General features: G+C 39.0%; 1 protein-coding gene across 5 annotated transcripts in view; it reads left to right on the top strand.

Annotated features, from left to right (window-relative positions):
- cblb (Cbl proto-oncogene B, E3 ubiquitin protein ligase) overlaps window positions 1-21,078 on the top strand; it is a 63,886-nt gene that overhangs the window by 10,412 nt on the left and 32,396 nt on the right. For all 5 annotated transcript variants that reach the window (XM_073874309.1, XM_073874308.1, XM_073874307.1 and 2 more), the window contains exon 4: window positions 19,714-19,860. In XM_073874309.1, the coding sequence (XP_073730410.1) occupies window positions 19,714-19,860 (147 nt within the window). The remainder of the gene's footprint in view (window positions 1-19,713; window positions 19,861-21,078) is intronic.

A 21,078-nucleotide genomic window follows, 5' to 3' on the forward strand; every position in this document is an offset into this window, starting at 1 on the left:
AGGCATGTTCTCAATAGACAGAGCGAAAAAATTTGACATGATCTGTTTTATAATTCATCTTTTGGCCACTTACAACAGAAACAGTGACAGGAAATGTTGCGGTTATGAAAGCCGACAGGATCTGGAAATGCCAGATTTGAACTTGCGTCGCCCAAGGAAGCACAACAGCTCAAAGTTTAAGAACATGTGAATTAGCTGCCAGGCCATGGCCCTTACAAAAAGGTTGGGGGAAAGTAAATATCTATAATGTTTCTTTCTTATTAAAATATTTGGGAAATGATACTGTGGCAGGACATATTAAAAGCCAAGAAAATGTTGTTTACGTCACATCCCAGCAAAGTCATGACTTGACATTTGCTATTGGAAACTGATGTGGTGTTATGGGAACGAGCACATTACTGGACAAAAAATAAGGATTTAGTAACATTTTTGGTCAGGGTTCCTAGAATAGAAAAAAATTAGTGGGATTTATAGTTAACCAATGAAAAAGAAGAGGCAGCGTCATATTTAAAATTTAGGGACGCGGTAACACAGCTGCATTCAAATGTAAATGAACAGGGAAACAATAGTTTCTTGCGGTTAAATTGTACTTGTTTCTCACAGCAAAAAGGTTCAAGCCCGGTTCAAAAAATGTACATCCAAATTGTATTCAAAGTAACCCAAATTCATACTATTTAAAACATAGTATTTTAAATAAGTGGGTACCTCATTTAATCGGTACGTACTGTCACAGTATGCGATTTCGTTTTTAGAGATGGACTTTTTAATAATTTAAATTGTGTCGGAATTGTTTAATATTTTAGATATGATTCCAAAAGTTTTAGACCCTCTGTGGAGACTTTCAGATTATCTCTGTCTGGTGCAGAGCGTAAGATGTCTCATGCTTTTCAGAGCAGTTGATTTCTACACATGGGAAATCTGTCCAGCTGTTGTGGTAAGTTTCTGCCTGTGATGACCGATCTGACAGCCGTACCCTCTGCAGCTTCCTAAAGTAATCACCAAACAATCTGCTCGGCTCTGTTGTGCTTTACCAGGAAACAGGATGTTGCTAGGCTGTAGATACTGTATAGTTTTACTTTGTTTTTGGCATTTGTTTGGACTATACACTGTAAAACTATCTGCGAGCTAGAGACGTTATGGAATTAGTTACCAGATAGATGCGAAGCTGCTTGCTGAAACAAATTTGTGATTTAATAAAGCTATTGTGAAAAATATGGGTTGGCATTTTAACAGTTAGTCATCTACGTCACTGAGTTGCTGGGACAAGGCATGAAATAATGTGAGGTCACATGCACCTTGTTACATCAGCACAATTTGATTTCCTACCCGTAAGTGCAGTCAGAGGTTAGTTCGAGCATGTGTATCAGCCCTATCACTTTAGCAGAGCTATTCAAACAGGAAGTGGCTTGAATCGTCCATTCTCTTTATACCAGTCTAGGCTGTGTCTGAGCTGAGGGTACAGGGTTTGTAGGTGATTTCATAAAGCTAATCATTGTAAAGCTGATCTAAAATCTCTTTTTTTTTTGTTTTTGCACTGTAAACTAGCAGTAAAATGCTATGATATATCAAAATGTGGGTCACTTGCAGAATAAATAGGAAGACATTGAAACTGATGTAGAGCTTCTTCAACAAACACAGTAATCGATCCTGCTGCTATGTAGAGCCAGTGGTCACTGGGTGTGTAGGAGTATGTTGTTTTGTTAAGGAGACCCTGTGTACATAGTTTCACTTTATTACAGGAAATGAAAAGACACATCTTCATGTGTTCTGGAAGTGATGGTTAAAAAATTTTTATCCCCAGGATATCCACTCAGTTGGTTAGCACAGGCAATCCTTCACTTGGAAAGCGTACTTAAAGGAATATGAGGAGTGTATGCAGTGAGCTTAGCTTTGCACCGACAGGAATTTTTACGCATAATTAGAAGTTTCCCATTGCACAAAAACAATTGAGGCAACCTGACAGAGTGACCAACCTTTATTTTTTACATTATCTATACACATTTTTTGTAAGTACTCCCAGTAGAGTTCAATAGTAAGTGCTATACAATTGTGGGGTGTGTGTTTTATTAAATTTTATGTGATACTCAAATGTAGATCTTGGCATAAGTTTCAGGTTTAATGTATTTGTTGGCTTTGGGGGCTATTGTAAGCATCACAGCTATAAAGTATACATACAGTAAAGTTTACATTATTAAAAATTACAAAATTGTTTTTTTAGGAAGAGAACATATGCATTAGAGGTAGGCCGATTAATTGGTTCTGCCGATTAATTGGTAATCGGTTATTAATCGGTTTTGCTGATTAATCGGCACCGAAAGTTCATTGGTGGAACAATCGCCAAAAAAACCATGACAATAGTTTTTCAGAGTAATTAATTTGCTGAATAGATGCTGCATTAGCAGAGAAACAACAGTTTGTCGTAAAGGCTGACAGGATAATAATATTAGTAGTACCTCAAACTGTTACACAAAAATACACACAGATAAGTCCAACCCATATGTTTAATGTCATGATTATTACCATTGATTTGCGTTAGTTTATTTCCAGCTCGTTACGTTTATCCATATTTTAAGTTAATAACGCTAGAAAGCGAACTATATGCAGCTGTTGGCTACATTAACATATCCAACTAATCAAAATCTGAATTTAGTTTTATTTATTATCACTGCAATACATCTTTTGTTATTTTGATAAATCATTTAAACATTTAAATAGAAGCCAATAAAGTACAAACTTACACATTTATGTAATTACACAATACATACATTTATGTAAATACACAATTTTACCAGTGGGAGTATTTCACAGAAGTATTTACTTCAATACTTATTAATATAATTAATATATTTTTATTTATACATTTAGCACATTTTTCTGGTTCAGTACTGTTGTTTTATTACTTTTGTAATAAATTTCAGCATTGTTTCACTTTGAGTGTTATGTTTGTTTTTTGTCCAGTATCCGTTTCAAAATATATCGGCCGATTAATCGGTTATCGGCAAGTAGGGACCAACTTATTTATCGGTATCTACTATCGGTTGACTGTCAGAGTCCACAGCTGTAACTTTCTGTGGTTTTGAGCTCTACGGGTTACATTATGTCTATCATTTTATGTTATATAGAATCATATGTGTTTGCTGCTATCGTGATTATTGTTTGCTGTGTAGATAAGACCTTACTGTGTGCTGTATATTGTGCATGCTGGTTGCTGTTCTTTTATAGTAAATGCCTTTAGGCATCAATAATGTGCTAATATTTATCTGTCTGTTTATGCATGTGTTCACGGAAACCATCTGCTGGCAAACAGGGCAGAAGAGAGAACACATGGGTTAGGTAAATAAACTACGTAGAGAAAGGGGTCTTTTACTCATGAGCTTGAGTAAGGCAGCGTGTTGAAGTGACACAGGAGAAAGGAATGATGGAGTCTCCCCTCCGCATGAGGGTTTTGAAGAGGACCGGCTTACTGAAAGTTCAGCCTTTTCTCAATGCGATCATACCGGGGATCACCCAGAATAGCCGGTTACACACACTGACGCAGACTCTCCTCAGAGAAAATTACTGGGAGTTCCCCATCCTCATCCAGCTTATGATGTGCGATGCCTGTACGTTTACTCCCTGATCATACACAGAGAATTTATGCTGCTAGTATTTGTTGTTGGCTGCGGGTAGGCCATATAGCTAAAAATTATGTCTTCATAAAACTTCATGTGTCTTCTTGTAATATATTCATATGTAATCTGATCTTGCATCCATATACTTGATATATTTCATGTATATATGTACATACATTTTATATGTACTTAAATGCTTTGAAGTGACTTCAAGGGGATTTTTCTGAAAAGTTCCACTAAACAACCTTAATTGCCAAGTAGGTTTTAAAACTGCTTAATGCAAATATAGTAAAAATACAGTAAAAAATATTTTTCCACACTTTGGGCCTTCATAATTCATAAAATAACTAACTATATGAACATAAATCATAGTTTCAAATTTATGCTATTTAAAATTAGTCTTAACATTCTCGCAGGTCAATACAATTTCCTGTTTAAGCATTGTTTTACTAAGCTTCATGTTGGAAATACATTACAAACCGCCCCTTACAGGTCATAAGTGCTCACAGCTCGAGGCCTTTAGCCCATCTGCTAGGATGTGGTGAGACGGACATGAGCAGGGTTGAGACGTCTAGTAATTATACGCCTATGGCTCAAGTCATGCCAGTGAGAGGTGCAGCATGTGGGTGGTGAAGAGGAGGATGGAGTCTTTCTTTAGAAATGCTGACTGTAGGAGCTCAATGACACGTGCTTAGTCACTTTGTGGGCGCGCAGATGCCATCTTATTCATCTGTCCTTTCTTTATAATAATGAAGAAAGCCGTTTGACCACTCAAGTCACGCTTGGCATTCATTAAAGATCAGAAATGTTAACACTACAGGAAATGTAACCTTCATGCAGGAAGTGAAGAGGACAGAATGTGTGTATATGTTTTTATATAAAAAAACTTCAGCATGTCCTGACCTGTTCTCATCATACTCTGTATAGAGTCGCAAGCAAACAGCTGTCAGTTTTTATATAATTATATAGTTAATTTAATTGAAAATGGAAAAAAAAACCTGTAACAAAATAAAAGTTGAATCGAAGAACTACTTGTGAAGTGAAACTGCAGCATCTGGGCTGCAAAGGACATGATATGTTTGAGTTTGTTTGCAAACTTTTGTCCAAGTTTGTTTGCTTGTGTCTGTGTGGTATGTGTGTATTTGTACATGCGAGTGCATGTGGAGGCGCCAGGCAGGGGCCGACAAGGGCAAATACTGACATTTATTCGTTATCTGGAATGATTGATGGTGGGCTTTGGTTTAGACGCTGCATGTTGTCCTGCGCTCGTGTCTTAGGCCACTATGTCCTGTTCGACTGCTGTTCAGAGTCATTGCAGTCAGTTGAGGTTCAGTTTTGAAGGCAGTTATGGGTTTGAGGCTAAACCGGTGACTCACGACTGATCTGTGATCAGTGCAGGCTGGCGCCCACACCAAACTGCTCTCAGATATCTTGGCCTGACTTCAGTATCCACATTATCTTGATTAGGATCAGTTAGAATTAAACAAAACCTTTTACTGAATTTGTCTCTTTATACCAGATACACCTGTAAGAAAAAATCTGATAAAGTGTTTATCCTAGACAGGAATGATAACAAATTGGGAAGCACATTAAGATTTTGAAAGTTGGAAAGGGTAGGACTTGAAAACACTAATTATTGCAATTTAATGCAAGGATGCAAAAATTATACACTTTATCTTTTGAATCTCATATAAAAAAAAAACTCTGAGCTATAACCTTTAATGGGATAACATGTTTTTACACCTGCTGTCTAAAGACATATGCATAACCAACCCACACAAACATTACATGACTTATCTCCTATTCACACATCACTAATTTATGATAGAGGTGCAATAGCAGAATCAGAAGTGGAGACAGACACAAAGCTGTTTTGCTTGTGTTGAGTACAGAAAAAGAGACAGAAGCAGTTACAACCTGTAGAACAGCTCTTTGTCATAACACTAAGTGAAACATGCAGGCCATGCAGGACGTTCAGCTTTTTGTATATGCATATATTATAGATATAGTATAGTGCACTTTTAATATATAATGTACAGTATGTTCAGTGTTAATTCGCGTTTCTGTACTTGTGTGTGCATATCACTTGTTTTTGCATGCAATTTTCAAGTTCTTGTTTATATTTTTGTACGTGTAATTCTTCCTTTGACAGTTCGGCCGTTTACCAAAACCTAAACTTCAGTCCGTTTCTTAAACGAAGCAAAATGTCATATGATTCGGGAAATGAAACGCTTCACTGAACGTTTTTATTTCAAAAATACAATGCGTTTGAAACAGTAACAGCTAAACATCAGATAAACACTATCTTTTGCTTTACTAGTCAGGGTGTCAATACCACAAACATTTATGCCTTTCATATGCTGGCCTGTGTCTCGCTGTTCTTCCGTTTCTTTCAGTTGCACAAACGTTGGCATTTTGACTAGTGAAAAAGCAGTTTCACACATTTGTTTTTGATGTTTACATAAATAGTTTCTTTCACAGCTACCACTTTTAAAAGTATGGTGCCATTTTTGGGCTGATGTTTCAATGCTGAACATGAGAAGAACACAAGTCTGTGCGTGTGTTGTTATTTTTTTGGTTGTGGGCTGCATGGTGTACTGTGTGTATTTGTGATTGCGGGTTTTATAGCATTCGTTGACTGAGAGAAACAACATGCAGCGTGTTTTAGATCCGGCAGCTAGAACACAATTAGACTTTGAGCCAACAGCAATTATCTGTCTGGGGTGAGACCGTCTGTATTGTATATCTCTCTCTCTCTCACACATACACACACACACACTCTCTCACTCACTCCAGTCCATATTCACTCACTCACTCACTCACTCACTCCAGTCCATATTTACTCACTCCAGTCTAAACTTACTCACTCACTCCAGCACATACTCACTCACACACTCACTCACTAATCCCAGTCTATACTCACTCACTCCAGTCCATACTCACTCACTCACTCCAGTCTATACTCACTCACTCACCCCAGTCCATAATCACTCACTCACCCCAGTCCATAATCACTCACTCACCCCAGTCCATAATCACTCACTCACCCCAGTCCATAATCACTCACTCACTCTAGTCCATACTCACTCACTCACCCCAGTCTATACTCACTCACTCCACTCCATACTCACTCACTCACTCACTCACTCACTCCAGTCCATACTCACTCCAGTCCATACTCACTCACTCAGTCCATACTCACTCACTCCACTCCATACTCACTCACTCCACTCCATACTCACTCACTCCACTCCATACTCACTCACTCCACTCCATACTCACTCACTCCACTCCATACTCACTCACTCCACTCCATACTCACTCCACTCCATACTCACTCCACTCCATACTCACTCCACTCCATACTCACTCCACTCCATACTCACTCCACTCCATACTCACTCCACTCCATACTCACTCCACTCCATACTCACTCCAGTCCATACTCACTCCAGTCCATACTCACTCCAGTCCATATTCACTCCAGTCCATACTCATTCCAGTCCATACTCACTCACTCACTCACTCACTCACTCCAGTCCATACTCACTCACTCCAGTCCATATTCACTCACTCACTCACTCACTCATTCACTGACACACTCACATGTTTGATGAATGTTTTGTTCATGTGAAGTGAACAATGGTCAAATTGTAATGAGATTATAATGTAATTCTTGAAGTTTTATTGGATCATTTCGAAATGTGTGCGACAGCGTGTGAGTTATTTATGTAAATGTGATACTTCCTTTAGCATTTTTTACTGTTAATGCATTACTTATTTAATTTGCATCTCTCACTGAACATGTACTTTACTTAATTCAGCCAGTATGAAAATATAACACCAGGAAATACAGTGAAGTATTTAACCTTTACTGTGTTATAATCATTAACAGAAGTCAGCATTAGTCAAGCAGGTTAATTTGGCCATGTTGTTATGAACATACTGTGTGGTACTGTATGCTATATCAAACATTGGCTAATCATACTCGCCTACACATTTGTAGCCTACACATTTGTAACCTCTATCTAACATAGTCACAGAGACCGTTAGAGAGAGAGATGTTGTAATTGACTCAGTGAAATGGGATAAAATCTCTCTAAAATCCATAGACCAACTGGCACAGAGAGCTGGCTGTGAGGGACCAATCAGTGGGATGCTTGGATGGCTACTGTGGGCCTGTGTAACACGCTAATCAAATGCCTTTGTGATAGCTGACGTGTGTGTGTTTGTGCACATACACACGTGCACACATAGACTGAAACACTGATGCCAGCAGAGACTGTTATTTAGTTTATTAGATAAGCTAATCAATGAAACCGTTTAGGCTTTTTAAAAAAAATTGATGAAAATTTTTGGTCATTCAAAAGCTGATTCATCATAAACGGCGTGTTGAGTTGATTATGGTTTGTGGGATAATATTTAGCTGAAAGTGGATTTGAATCAATATGTCAATGTGATAGGAGTGATGGGATTGATTTCTCTGTGGCTCATCTCTGTTGCAGAGCACATTCTCTTTCGTTCTCTCTCTGTAGCTTTTATTTTTTCTCTTTAAGGGAATAGTTTCCCCCCTAAAAATAAGAATCTGTCACTGTTTACCAATGTACTGACCACTGCTATGTAAAAAATTTCAGCTATATTATGAACGTCACTGGAAATACGTCAAGCTCTAAAATGATGACAGCACCATAAAAGTTATGATATTTTGATTTTGATCTTTATCCAGACTGTTTATGATGCAGTTGTTTGGCTGTTAGATGACCAGTTGTATAGATGCCTTGTTTATTGTTGCTCCATTCACTTTCACTAACAAGAAAAATTAAGAAGAGTCAAAATATGTCAGCATTCCACAGAAAATAAAACTCATGTAAATTTAGAACGACATGAGGGCGAGTAAATGATGACAGAGTTTCCCTCTATCACTTTAATTAATCATAAGTGTGATTATGAAGAGTACTTTGTAGCAGCCAGGGCAGGGTGCCAGAGCAGGGACAGACTGTCAAAATGAGGCATACAAAGGGTGCTTGCAAAGCTCTGAATGGTTGTATAATTTGTAATACTTAAAGCTGAAAGGGAAGGAGGAGCTGGTGCACAAACAAAGAGATGGGGGTGTGCAGGATGTGGTAGGAGTATATCAAAAAGGCTTGATAGACAGGGTGGGGTTAAGGGGAATTTCTGCAGGGGACAAGGCGCGTTGACAAAACCAGCCCCCAACCCCCTGCCCGTTTCATTTCCTGAGGCACATGTGTCTTCTCTTTCCCCCGGGGTAGACCTTAACCAGGCAGAGGTCTGATGAGACAGAAGTGTCCCCGTTCTTTGTTTTGATTGGCACAAGGCTGTTTTCGCCAGACGTTCACGCACACACCACCCAGGCAACCCAGCCCCCAGAAACAGAGACGGAAAAGCCTGGAATTAATATTCTTATACCCAACTTCAAAGAGTTCTGTCTTTGAGTTTCTGTTTATGTGCAGGTCAGAGATGAAAGGGGGAACTGGGGGACAACTTTAAGCCTCAAAGGGTTGATTAGTGTACTTTATCCTTTAAGGGTTCGTTCACCCAAAAATGCAAAATCTGTCATTATTTACTTCCCCGGCATGCAAAATCGTATACATTTTGTGTGTGGAACAGAAGTGTAATTATCTTGGATAATATTTTTTATGCAGTGAAAGCCACAAGAACCTATTCACCTTAATATTATACAAAAATAAGAGATTGAGGTGATTATTCACATATATAATATTATTTTTTGGGAAACTATACCTTTTATTTAGCCCAGTGTTCAGAAAAAGCTTCATTCATTGCTTATCTGAATTTGATTTTCTTTCTGTTAAACTTTAATTACAATGTATTACATACAAGATTCATGCAGTGTTTCCCATACATAGATTTATTTGTGGTGGCCCACCACAGAATCAACACTGGCCCCCACAAATAGAATTTTCACGATTCCCCTTTACATTTTTATTTCACTTTTTAAAACAGCTTAATTCGACTTAAAATATAATTTGATATATAATACAGATGAAATACAGATACAGATCAAAGAGTAGAAGTGAAACATATTTCAGGTGCCAACACTAGATCAAACGCAAACACGACATGACGACATCACATATATGCTAATTAGCAGGTCACGTCATCACCACCACAGTCTCCTCAAAATCCTGTGGGAAACACTGTCATGCATGGTTGAGCAAGCTGATGTGCACCAGTCTTTAGTCACTTTTCTCCTAATTGAACTGATTGTATTGTAATTTGAACTTGCACTTTGAATCCGGACCGCTGTGAGCGGTGAGGAGCGCCTGCTGTCTCTAAGGACTCACTATAGAAGGATAATGAGACTGAAATTGCTCTTTTATAGAAAATGTTTGCCCCACAATTTTGTTTTCATACAATTGCGGGTAATATCCTACATGCTGTCACTGTTATCTCTGCTCTCAAATAGCATTTAGGTCCGCATACAAGGAATTAGCCAATTTAACATAAGGGCTGGGAGGATTTGTTAATGAGCGGATGAAATATTCTGGCCACAGAAATTGGTGTTTGGAAGCATTTGCATGTTAATGACTTAGCCCTGAGCAGAGCCACACATTTCCATTTCATTATTTGAATATTATTTCGTTATATTGCATAAGCTCTGTATCTGTTTACACTGGACCATAATAAAACATGCATTACCTTTCATAAAATAAACGAATAAAGCTTTGTTGCTTTTTGTGAAGCTCTGTGTATTTAATCTCACAAAGGTATCACTGTATCAGAGAAACTGCAGGTCCTTCACGGCACGCAGACCAAACTGAGGCGGTAAAAATCGAAGAGATAAAAAAAGTGTGAATAAAACTTTGAGATGAGATTAAGAGCTCATAACATCTAAAGATTCCTCTGAAGCCCCCCAGCAGTGCAATTTCTTTCTTCTTTTCTTTCAGCGTTTAAACGCAGTTGTTGTGGTTTCTTTTTAAGGTTGAGTGATGTTTGTTTACTGCATGTGCTCTTCGCGCCATAGCGGAACTGTAAAAATCTCATCTCAACCTTGAATTTGAAGTTTTCTACAAGGTTGGAGTGGAAATGAAGCAGGAGATGAGGAATGAAGGCTGCGGACGAGATAACTGCTAGGAAGTGCTCACAATAAACTCGGCTTTACTGGCTTACTTAAAGCTAAAAATGCCTGCTGTTGGTGACTGTATAGAGGTAGATTCAATGTTAGGCATTAATTTAATATTCTTCTTCTGTATATTAATATCGTCTGATACATCAAAGGAAAACTAATCATTGAAAAACAGATTTTCTAAAAAATATATAAATCCTGCTTCCATAATATAAGGATGTTCTGTATGTTTGTCAATGCATTGTTATGTGGTTTCTAGGGTGTTCTGTGTAATTGCTAGGTGGATTTTTATTTAATCGAGTTTCTAGGATATTCTGGTCATAGATATGCATACAAATAAATGTGATTAGACCGCTCCACATATGTTGACGGGTCTGCCATTTTGGAAATATATACACACACCTAAAGGATTATTAGGAACAACATACTAATACTGTGTTTGACCCCCTTTCGCCTTCAGAACTGCCTTAATTCTATGTGGCATTGATTCAACAAGGTGATGAAAGCAATCTTGCAGTTGATGGAGATTTGTGGGATGCATATCCAGAGCACGAAGCTCCCATTCCACCACATCCCAAAGATGCTCTATTGGGTTGAGATCTGGTGACTGTGGGGGCCATTTTACTGTAGTGAACTCATTGTCATGTTCAAGAAACCAATTCGAAATGATTCGAGCTTTGTGACATGGTGTATTATCCTGCTGGAAGTAGCCATCAGAAGATGGGTACATGGTGGTCATAAAAAGAAACAATGCTCAGTTAGGCCGTGGCATTTAAAGGATGCCCAAATGGCACTTAAAAGTGTGCCAAGAAAACATCCCCCACACCATTACACTATTGCATTAATGAGAAATTGAACAGGTGTTCCTAATAATCCTTTAGGTGAGTGTATATGCAGTTATTACTAAGTAATACATTTGACATTCGCTTTAGTTGTTGCAGTACTGTTTTTTCTTTCTCTTTTCTTTTTAACGTCCTGACTGTTCGTTAATTTGAACAATACAGTTCCTGGATCCCATCAGTTTTTCATGAGCATGTTCAAAGCATCTGACTTTGCGTGGATTATAGTATGTGCGAATATGAAAGAGATGAGGGGGTTGTGACAGCATTGATTTAGTCATAAAACAAGCTTGTGATGTCTCACCCCCCCATACGCTAGTTTCTCCTTTCTGCCACCTCCCATCTCCCCGTCCTCGCCCCATTACAGATCGTGAAGACCACTTTAAGGTTTAGCTGTTTAGTTGAAGAGCACACAGCCGCACTTGCATAATGGACAAGCTTGTTTGTCAGATCCTCTGCAAATGATTGTCAACAATTTTAATAATTCATAGTGATTTGTGTATGGGTGTTGCCGGTAATTTGTACGCTTGTGTGTGTGCGCGCGCATGTGAAGCAGATTGGCCTGCAGCAGGAGGTCCTGATAGATATCTCATCTGTGCTTCGGCTCTGAGAGGTCTTTTTGCTATTACCATACTCTCTCACTCTTTCTCTCTCACTCTCTTTTTCTGTACGGTCCTGCTGCGCAGCAGACTGCCAGGTGTTTTATTGATGAGTCATGTCGCTGGCCTGGTGCGCTGACTCCTGCAGGGAACCTTCAGATAAAGGATGGACAGAGAGGAACGAGTAAATTCTAGACTAATTACTTCAGTACCCACACCTCATCTTTCTATTCTTCCAGATATACCCTGGCTGCTGCTTAGTTCTCAGCATTTCAAATAATCTTTTTATTGTAGGTAAATGAGTGACTAACAATAAAGCAGTTGTTTAATTTTTTTCGCCTAGTACTTGCTTGTGACTGTTGGGTGTTTTATTAACTTAAAACCATTGGTATGATTGGTGTATTATACAAGGGGTGGGATTTTTTTCCCCCTAATCTCAAAAAGGGTTAATAATAGCTTATCAAGCTGCAGTTTATAGAAGCCTCCAGAAGCTTTGCCGCTAACCACCAGGCTCAGCTAAAAAAAGTAGATGAAAGGTATTTGTTCTGTGATATTTGGTAGCACATTCCTTCCGCATATCAAGCAAATATCACCTGCCATAGAGCTGTGCTAACTGACAGCCGCCTGGCCTAATGACAGTGTTTATGATAAAGGGCGTGTGCTGCTGAAGTAGGTCAACAAGAAAGTGAAACACAATAGCAGTGCAAAGTCCTACAGGTGTCAGGAAACCTGAAGAATGTCACATTGGCCGTTATACATGCAGGTGTATCCACGTCTCTCACATGCGCCACTGCACCGCTGAACCGCTTACTTTTAGTAGTATGCCAGCTGTACCATGCAAGGTGTTTGCAGGGTTGTGTTTGTTGCACAGTTGTGCTGAAGTTATACATTTGTGCATGATGCTTATAGAGGTGGAAAATGATGAATGTGTTGTTAAATCCGACTAGTCAGTGAGTGATCTTAGCTGTTTTTGAACACAAGGATCTGTCTAGGACATATGCCACCTAAAAAGCTCATTCGAAACCGGCGTAATTATAGTATAGAAAGTCTGTGAGACAGAATAAATATGTAATTTTGCAAACTACTATTTGCAAGTGCATATTAAAGATGTAGTTGCTCATTAACCTACAGAGGGAAAGTTTCTGCAAGCTTTTAGAAAGTGATGCAAATGAAAGAGCTAATGGAAGGTCTCTCGCTCCCACTCTTTCTCTCCCTCTCTCTGTTACTGTGGCTTTTGGTTTCCCTGTACCTTAATGGTTTGGCTGTTAATCAGATCAATGCCTGCTCTCTGCCCGGCCACCATGACATTCAAATAAGAGCTCGGTACTGAAAGTACATTTATGGGTACACTTCACACTCCCTGATGTGCCCCTTTATACCTATGAGCTATGAAGTACTTGACCCTGCACGCTTTATTAACACAAACGGCACAGCCCTGATCTTTTATGAGGCAACAGTGAGCGTTTTGATTTAGCTTTTTGTAGAATGTAAAAATGCTTAGTAAAGGTTGTTTTTACTGTTTTTGGGATAGCACTGGGATCAGGAGCCCATGGTTCATTTCCAACTTACTCAATGAAGTGCAAGTATCAACTGACCTTTCTCACAGAGGTCAGTTTTTATTCTGTCAGTGTGGGCTTTTAATGCAGAATGTGATTGGCCAATGCGTGGCAAGTGGGATTCAGCCCCTCACACAAAACTCTTCAAGGGCCCGCAAACACACTTCATGCTCCCGTTCGGAAAATGATGCTGCCTTTCTCGAGCCAAAATGGAAATGCGCCCTCACTGGGCCACTCAATATCAGCCACGTGGCATCATCCTGTGCTAAAACGCTATGCATGTGTCTTTCTTTGTATATGGGGGGTGGTTATTAGAGGTTTCGACAGGAAATCCAGACAGATTGCTTGAACGTAATTGAAGGGTGAAAATGAAAGCTCTCCAGAGTCATTTTACAGTCTTCCCTCCTCTCAAGATGAGCTCCAACCCAGCCACACTACCATTATTTGCAATTACTGTACGATCATCTATGTCCAAATACAGCACCGTCATCCCCTGTCTCCCAATAATAAATTATGTTTTATGGGGTCGATTCAGTAAGGAAGCGATCTGACAGATCTGGTGATTTACAAGTTGGACATCCTGCACTGTATATATGTATATGTGTACATTATTTGTGTGTATATATACAATATATAGGATTGCAGGAAACACAGTCACAAACATATCACCGGAGGCCATTTCGTCCTCTTTAAGTGCCTGAAATCTTCGCTGAGGACCTGCTGGCGATTATGTGTGCTTGTGTAGATAATCTGTTCCAGAAAACCCATCATGGATCAGTGATTCACATTAGTTGCCACACAAACACTCCCTCTAGTTTTTTACTTGGAAACACACATGTTTAAAGTGACTCATTGGATAGTGAAACATAATGCAAAATTGTGCACAAGAGAAAGCATTTTCTAGGAATTTATTGCAAAATCTATTGAAATAGTTTCATAATCAGACTTTCAGCCTCAGAAGACTCTGAGCAAGTCCCACGTGACATTAGCTGAATGATCGAGCTTTACAGAGCAGTCATATGCTTATGCAACTTATGTGAGCTCTGAGGCTCATTTAGAGACATGATTGATAACTTTAATTATATGGCTTGTTGTAGAGCGATGTTACTTTTCTAAACAATCAGACTTTTTATTGGACACACAATTAAATGGATGAGAGGTAAGCTATTTCAAAGAGTATAGAAGCACAAGAGGGGAAACTCAATAGAACATTCCATTGCAACACCAGCGCCCAGCAGCAGCCACACAAAACCGCCATTTTGGAATGAAAGCAACTCGGGAGTCAACTAGAAGTGATGGCAATATCAGCTACATTAAAAGATCAAATTCAAACTGAATGATGATTACACAAAATAACATACAATCAGACCAGTGATCATCAATCCCTTTTTACAGCTTATTTTCAGATATTTAGACAAGTCTGACACTTTTATATAGGCTAATTTTACATACAAACATATCGACAAAAACTCATCCACACATAATATTTTGGCTCCATATACATACACATATACACACATATACATCTGAATTGCTCGAAATAGGATAACAGACAGAGCAATGCATCATGTTCTATAAGATTATCATGTTTGTAGCGGGATCCAGGGGATTAATATATACCCAGTGGAGTTGGTACCTCATAATAGTAGTAAATGTGTAGCATAAAATAGAATTACATAATAAAGCAAGAAAAAACTACCTCAAATGTGTATCTATTTAATGATTGGATTCCACAACTGATAACAACAACAAATCAACACATACATGCAAGACAATACAGCGTTTCATGTAGGTGTAGCAAGTGAACAAAATTTTAATTTAAGAAACTTACTATTGCGCTTCTGATTTGGCTGTGAGATTAGCTGAGAATGAATTGGCTGTGAGAATTTTCATTCCAAAATGGCGGCCGCGCTACTGAAGCGCCACCTATGACTGTTGCCAAAAACGAATAAGAGTTTCCCCTCTTGTGCTTCTATACTCTTTGGCTATATGTAGGTGTCTTGCCAGAGGCAGAGAGTCTTTTGACATTTAGCTCTTAAACAAGTGGCCACATTCTAACAATGCCTTAGTAATCACCCGGTACACCCTAGCAACCATATATACATTTATACATATATGGCAACCACCCAATAGTACACATTGCATTACAAAAGCACTTTCCCCTTAAATTTTTTTTTTACTTTACAATATTTTACAATTTTTATTGCATTTTAGCCAGTTTATACACATTTTGCCTTTTAAAGAGACAGTCCACTTTTTTTTGAAAATATGCTCATTTTCCAGCTTCTCAAGAGTTAAACATTTTCCATTCGGCTGATCTCCGGGTCTGGCGCTGGCACTTTTGGCATAGCTTAGCATTGAATCTGATTGGTCCATTAGCATCGCGCAAAAAAATAACCAAAAAACTTGACTCTTCTGTAGTAACATTGTGTACTTAGACCGCCGGAAAATTAAAAGCTGCGATTTTAAAGGCATATATGTGGCTAGGAACTATACTCTCAAACTGGCGTAATAATCAGTGACTTTGCTGATATAACATGGCGGCAGCAGGCGTACTGATATTACGCACTGCCCGAAAATAGTCCTCTTTGTTACTTTCAATAGCAGGGGACTATTTTCGAGCAGTGCGTGGAATGTCCCTTTAATGCTGATTTCAAAATGACTTTGAAGGTGAGTTTTTTTGCATATCCCAGATTAAGCTCCGGCCAAACCCGGCTGCTGAGCCGTAGTTTTGCGTGTGATAGTACTCGCCCTGTTTAAGCATATCCCTGCTCTCCATGATAAGAGGTGAGGCATACAGAAAATGCTCATCCACCCCAGCAGTGCTAAGGGAATTAGCATACGTTAGTTGCCTGGGGGCCGAGATTATTGTTTTGTCTTAAATTCAATTTCTCGTACCTCAGGACAAGCTGTATGAGGATTAACTCTCTCTCTCTCTCTCTCTTTCTCGCTCTGGGTGTACCTATCACTCGGTGTACAAAAAGGTATCCTTCATGTTGGCTTTGTGGCTAGCATGTGACATGTTATCAGTCAGTACCGTATGGATCAGGTTTAAATGATTTCCAGACATGGCTGGGAATTGTTGTGTGTCAGTTGCCTAAACCCAACAGTCAGCATGTGAACATATCTAGAATATATTCGTGTTACACACAAATCACTTAACAGGAGTCACCAAATAATATTTCTCGTGATCTTAAAAATCTTTTGATCTGAAGGCGTATGTTTAAATGTTTTAATTTAGTTTTATAGAAAAATATAATTATTCAAATACTTCATTGCAAAACTAAAATTTTGTTTCACAATACATGAAAATAATTAAGAAAGCAGCCCGTAAGAGCCCAGTATTGACGGGAAGTCTTTTAATATTGTTAAAAAGCATCTTACAGTGGAACCTCAAATAAAATACCAAGCGAAGTTTTTAATATTTCACTGTGTTTTAGTCATGACATACTTCCCATAGTTACATATAGTTACATTTGATGAGTTTGCTATCATTATTTAATTTTCTGTGACACTGTTTTGAATTATGAGGGCAGCAGGTGTGACTATAGATGTATATATGTGTATATGTATATATGTATTTGTATATGCATATATGTATTATGTATATGTTTGATTGTGGGATGAATATTGCTTCCTGGTAATGGATATGCCTGTTGTAAGTAATTAGAGATATGAGCAAACATCCTGTGATATGAGCTCCTCATGGCAACAATATGCAGAAAAGAGAGAGAGATATGAGAGATGATGAGTTTATGCTGTGTCAGAGAATGATGATAAATATATTGTGTGTGTGTGTGTGTGTGTTTGAATATATATTCTTTGGAGAGCTGCACATCATTTGACATTACAAATGCTGGGTTATTTGCGACTCGTTGGATCCAAACGAGACAAACCCAGCCGTTGCGTTAAATTACCCAACAGTGCGCTAAATTGACCCAACACTGGTTTGAGAATTACCCCAGCATTTTTTGCACCTAAGTTCTAATGTCCAAATCTGGAGTGTATTCAGAGTTTGAGAACTGCGTCAGCTTCAAAACTGCCTTTCTCCATATGTAAACCAGACAAATTAGTCTCCTAGCAGTTTCAGTATTACTGCATGAAACGGAATGATTAAATGAGAAGTGACTCACATGGTGAAAACTAAGAGTTGGTGTTACTGAACTGAACTTCATAGAGAGAAATGATCTCCTGTGTTGTGCTAAGATGAAAAGAACTTGATTGAGGTTTTCTAGCGTAATACTTTCATACTCTTTAAACATGGAGGCATTTTAAAACTGGATTACTGATAGGATATTTAGCAAACTTAACAAACAAGTACAATGTCATTAAAATCATTACGACATTTAATGTATTGTTTTTTTATCACTATCAAAATGAAGAATATTTTCATATTCAGAGAACTATACACTAACTCTTATGGGGTGTACACACCAAACACGAATGCAATGATTATTCAACAAGTAGATTACATACAAAGTCAATGCAAAGATGTGAATAGACACGAACTCGAAAATGCGCGATTCACCTCAAACGCAAGCTTTGCGCAAGTTAAAAATATTCAACTTAAGTGAAAAATTTGCATGGCACGAAATTAAATCCTGCGAGTCATCTAGAGTGGTAACAAATCTTAGGGTTCCTCTTTGATCTTGTTTCTCATTTGCTTGATCCCCCTTTCTTCCGGCAGTTCTGCATCGCTGCTTAAGCGCTAATTGCTTTGTTACAGTGATGTTTTGACAGGAAGCTACACTAATCCAGTAAGCTAATTAATAGGTCTTTTTAATGCGTTCAGATTTAGACAAGAAATGCAAATGCGAAATGCTTTTCATCTGACACGGGTGAAGGTGGGGATTTGTGTATGCAGAATGACAGTCTGGACAGCATAGCGGCAACACTCCTGGGAGCTGCAGGTGCATCTTTGCAAATTGCTGCCTTGCAAAACCCTGCTGTTAAGCTTGAAAGACTTTGTGTATGTTGTGCCTCAGAGGGGTTAGTTATCTAACACACGCAGCCTGGTTCTTCTCTGCCCCTCTCTAGACCTCCTTTAGGCTGAGTGGCCTGGTGTAATTGAGTGCCACCTGAAAGGTGGGTTATCAGCTCGCTGTAATCCAAAGGGAATGTGGGGGGCTGCACAGAGGAAGAAATTGTGCAAACAGTACATTCACATGGGGCGTAAGCGTTAACGCTTCTCATTTACTTTGTATGGGTGATGTCATGCTTTGCCGAGCTGAATTGTGGATCAGTCGGAGTTGCATCACTGCCGTTGTTCGCGGCAGGAGTTTAACATTTCTCAACTTTTCATGGCCAACGTATGGGTCAGCTTATCAGATCGCCTTATGCAAATAACCTAGTGCAGAGCCAGCCAATTACTTTTATGCAAAACCATGCAGCCACTGTGATTGGCTGTTGGTCACTTCAGACACGCCTTTCATTAAGCATTCATTATATGTTTGGATCTCTGCATTTTTTATTATTTTTTGGGTGAGATACTACTATGGAAACAGTGCATATAAATCTTGTAAATAATGGCAAGGGATGATTGTGGCCATTGCAAACCTAGTTAAGTGGCATATATGGGTACAATTATAATGTAGCTCATTAAGTGGGTCTATTAAAAATGTTGCTCAATAAAAGTTATACTGGTTACTATATACTTCTGCTCGACAGACATTTTTATCCAAAAAGTTTTATCCTGCTGTGTTCAGCTGCAACAGGAGCAGATTGTGTCTCTGTTGTCTTGGCTGGAGCGCAGCAAGAATTTGTGTTCTGGTACGGCTCCTACATGCCCTTCAGACCGCATGCATCAGATTCTACCACATCCACATGCTGTTTGAAGGCATGTAAACCTCCAGACAAGCTCCAAGGGCAAGAAACTTTGCTTTCTTGGCTCGATAGAAAAGCCGAGAGTTCACTTTGCTGTGTCCAAATGCACACTGACTGCAAATTTCTCGTCTGTTTACTGTACTGATCCTTGGCGTTTCTCTTTCTATCCCTCTCTTTCAGGCGAAACCTCACCAAGCTCTCGTTGATCTTCAGTCACATGCTGGCCGAGATCAAAGCCATCTTTCCGGGCGGACAGTTCCAGGGAGACACGTTCCGGATTACCAAGGCCGATGCCGCAGATTTCTGGAGAAGATCTTTTGGAGAAAAGTAAAAGCATTTTTTTTTTCATTTCTGCTATATCAGATCTGCTCTTTCCAGGCCCTCGTTAGAGATCCAATCAATTAAAGCGCTTTAGGATGGAGAGATGCTTTTCACTCCTCCATTTATATCTGTGTAAGTGGGGTGAACTGTCTGGTCATGTGCTAAAGCACTCCCCCAATGATTCAGCATACATTTTCACATCTAATTAGGCAACCCAATGCCTTTCCTGACTTCTCCAGTCAGCATTTACAAGGTGAAGGTCACTGATTTTGTAGTGTTTAGGCTAATACTAAGCATTAAGGGGGCCCTATGTTTTAATGCTGTAATACAACATTTCTCAAATGCCTTGACCAGTCTAGACTTGTGGGAAGTTATGCAGTACAGTCAGATTTTATACAGACTGAGGCTGTAACAGTGTAGCAGTGCATACCTGTGTGTACATTATGTGGATGCTATAAGATACTTTAAATGATTAACTAAATTATTAGTTTGCTTAGTGTTCTAAGGCTTCATTCACACTGCACACAAATCCAGTTTGGTTTTCACTGTCATTTGCAGGAACTTGAGCCGGTTGTTCAGACAATGTAATCAATATCTGATGGGTCTACATTGGTTGCTACAGTAATGATGTAAGCGTTACGATGCTAGTCTGACAATACCGCATACTTTGCATGATAACATGCATTCTAAATGAAACCAAAATCTATTTTAGGCTGAGACATTTTCCAGAGAAATGGATATAAAACATCCCCTCTGGATGTGGTTTGGATGACTTCAACTCATAAAATCATGTCTACCTTGAATGCACTACTTGGGATAAAAGTGTTTGCCAGATGCTTAAATGTAAAATCTTTGAAATTGTTTGAATGAAGTCTTAAAAGGCCTTTTTAATTTCATATCCTGATAAGGGAGAAAATGATAAAATAATTATTTCAAGCAATAATGAATTCTGTCTGATGACTCTGTATCTTTATGAGGTGTTGTCCGTTTGCAGATGGCAATGTTTAATTCATTATAAATCTCTGCGGATGTCTCGTATTTCACCTTCTGTTGAATCCAGCAAATCTGAAGGTTCAAGGAAACACAGGCAAGGAAACACAGGCAGTGATGGGGCAGGAAGGTCTCATAATGGGGCAGGTGTGATTAGCTGTAGAGGAAGCACCGGGGATAAGAGAGAGGGAGATGGAGAGGCTGGAAAAGACTGACGCAGTCTCTAGTGTGTAT

The sequence above is a fragment of the Misgurnus anguillicaudatus genome, chromosome 12 (genome assembly GCF_027580225.2).
Source record: "Misgurnus anguillicaudatus chromosome 12, ASM2758022v2, whole genome shotgun sequence".
Taxonomy (NCBI): domain Eukaryota; kingdom Metazoa; phylum Chordata; class Actinopteri; order Cypriniformes; family Cobitidae; genus Misgurnus; species Misgurnus anguillicaudatus.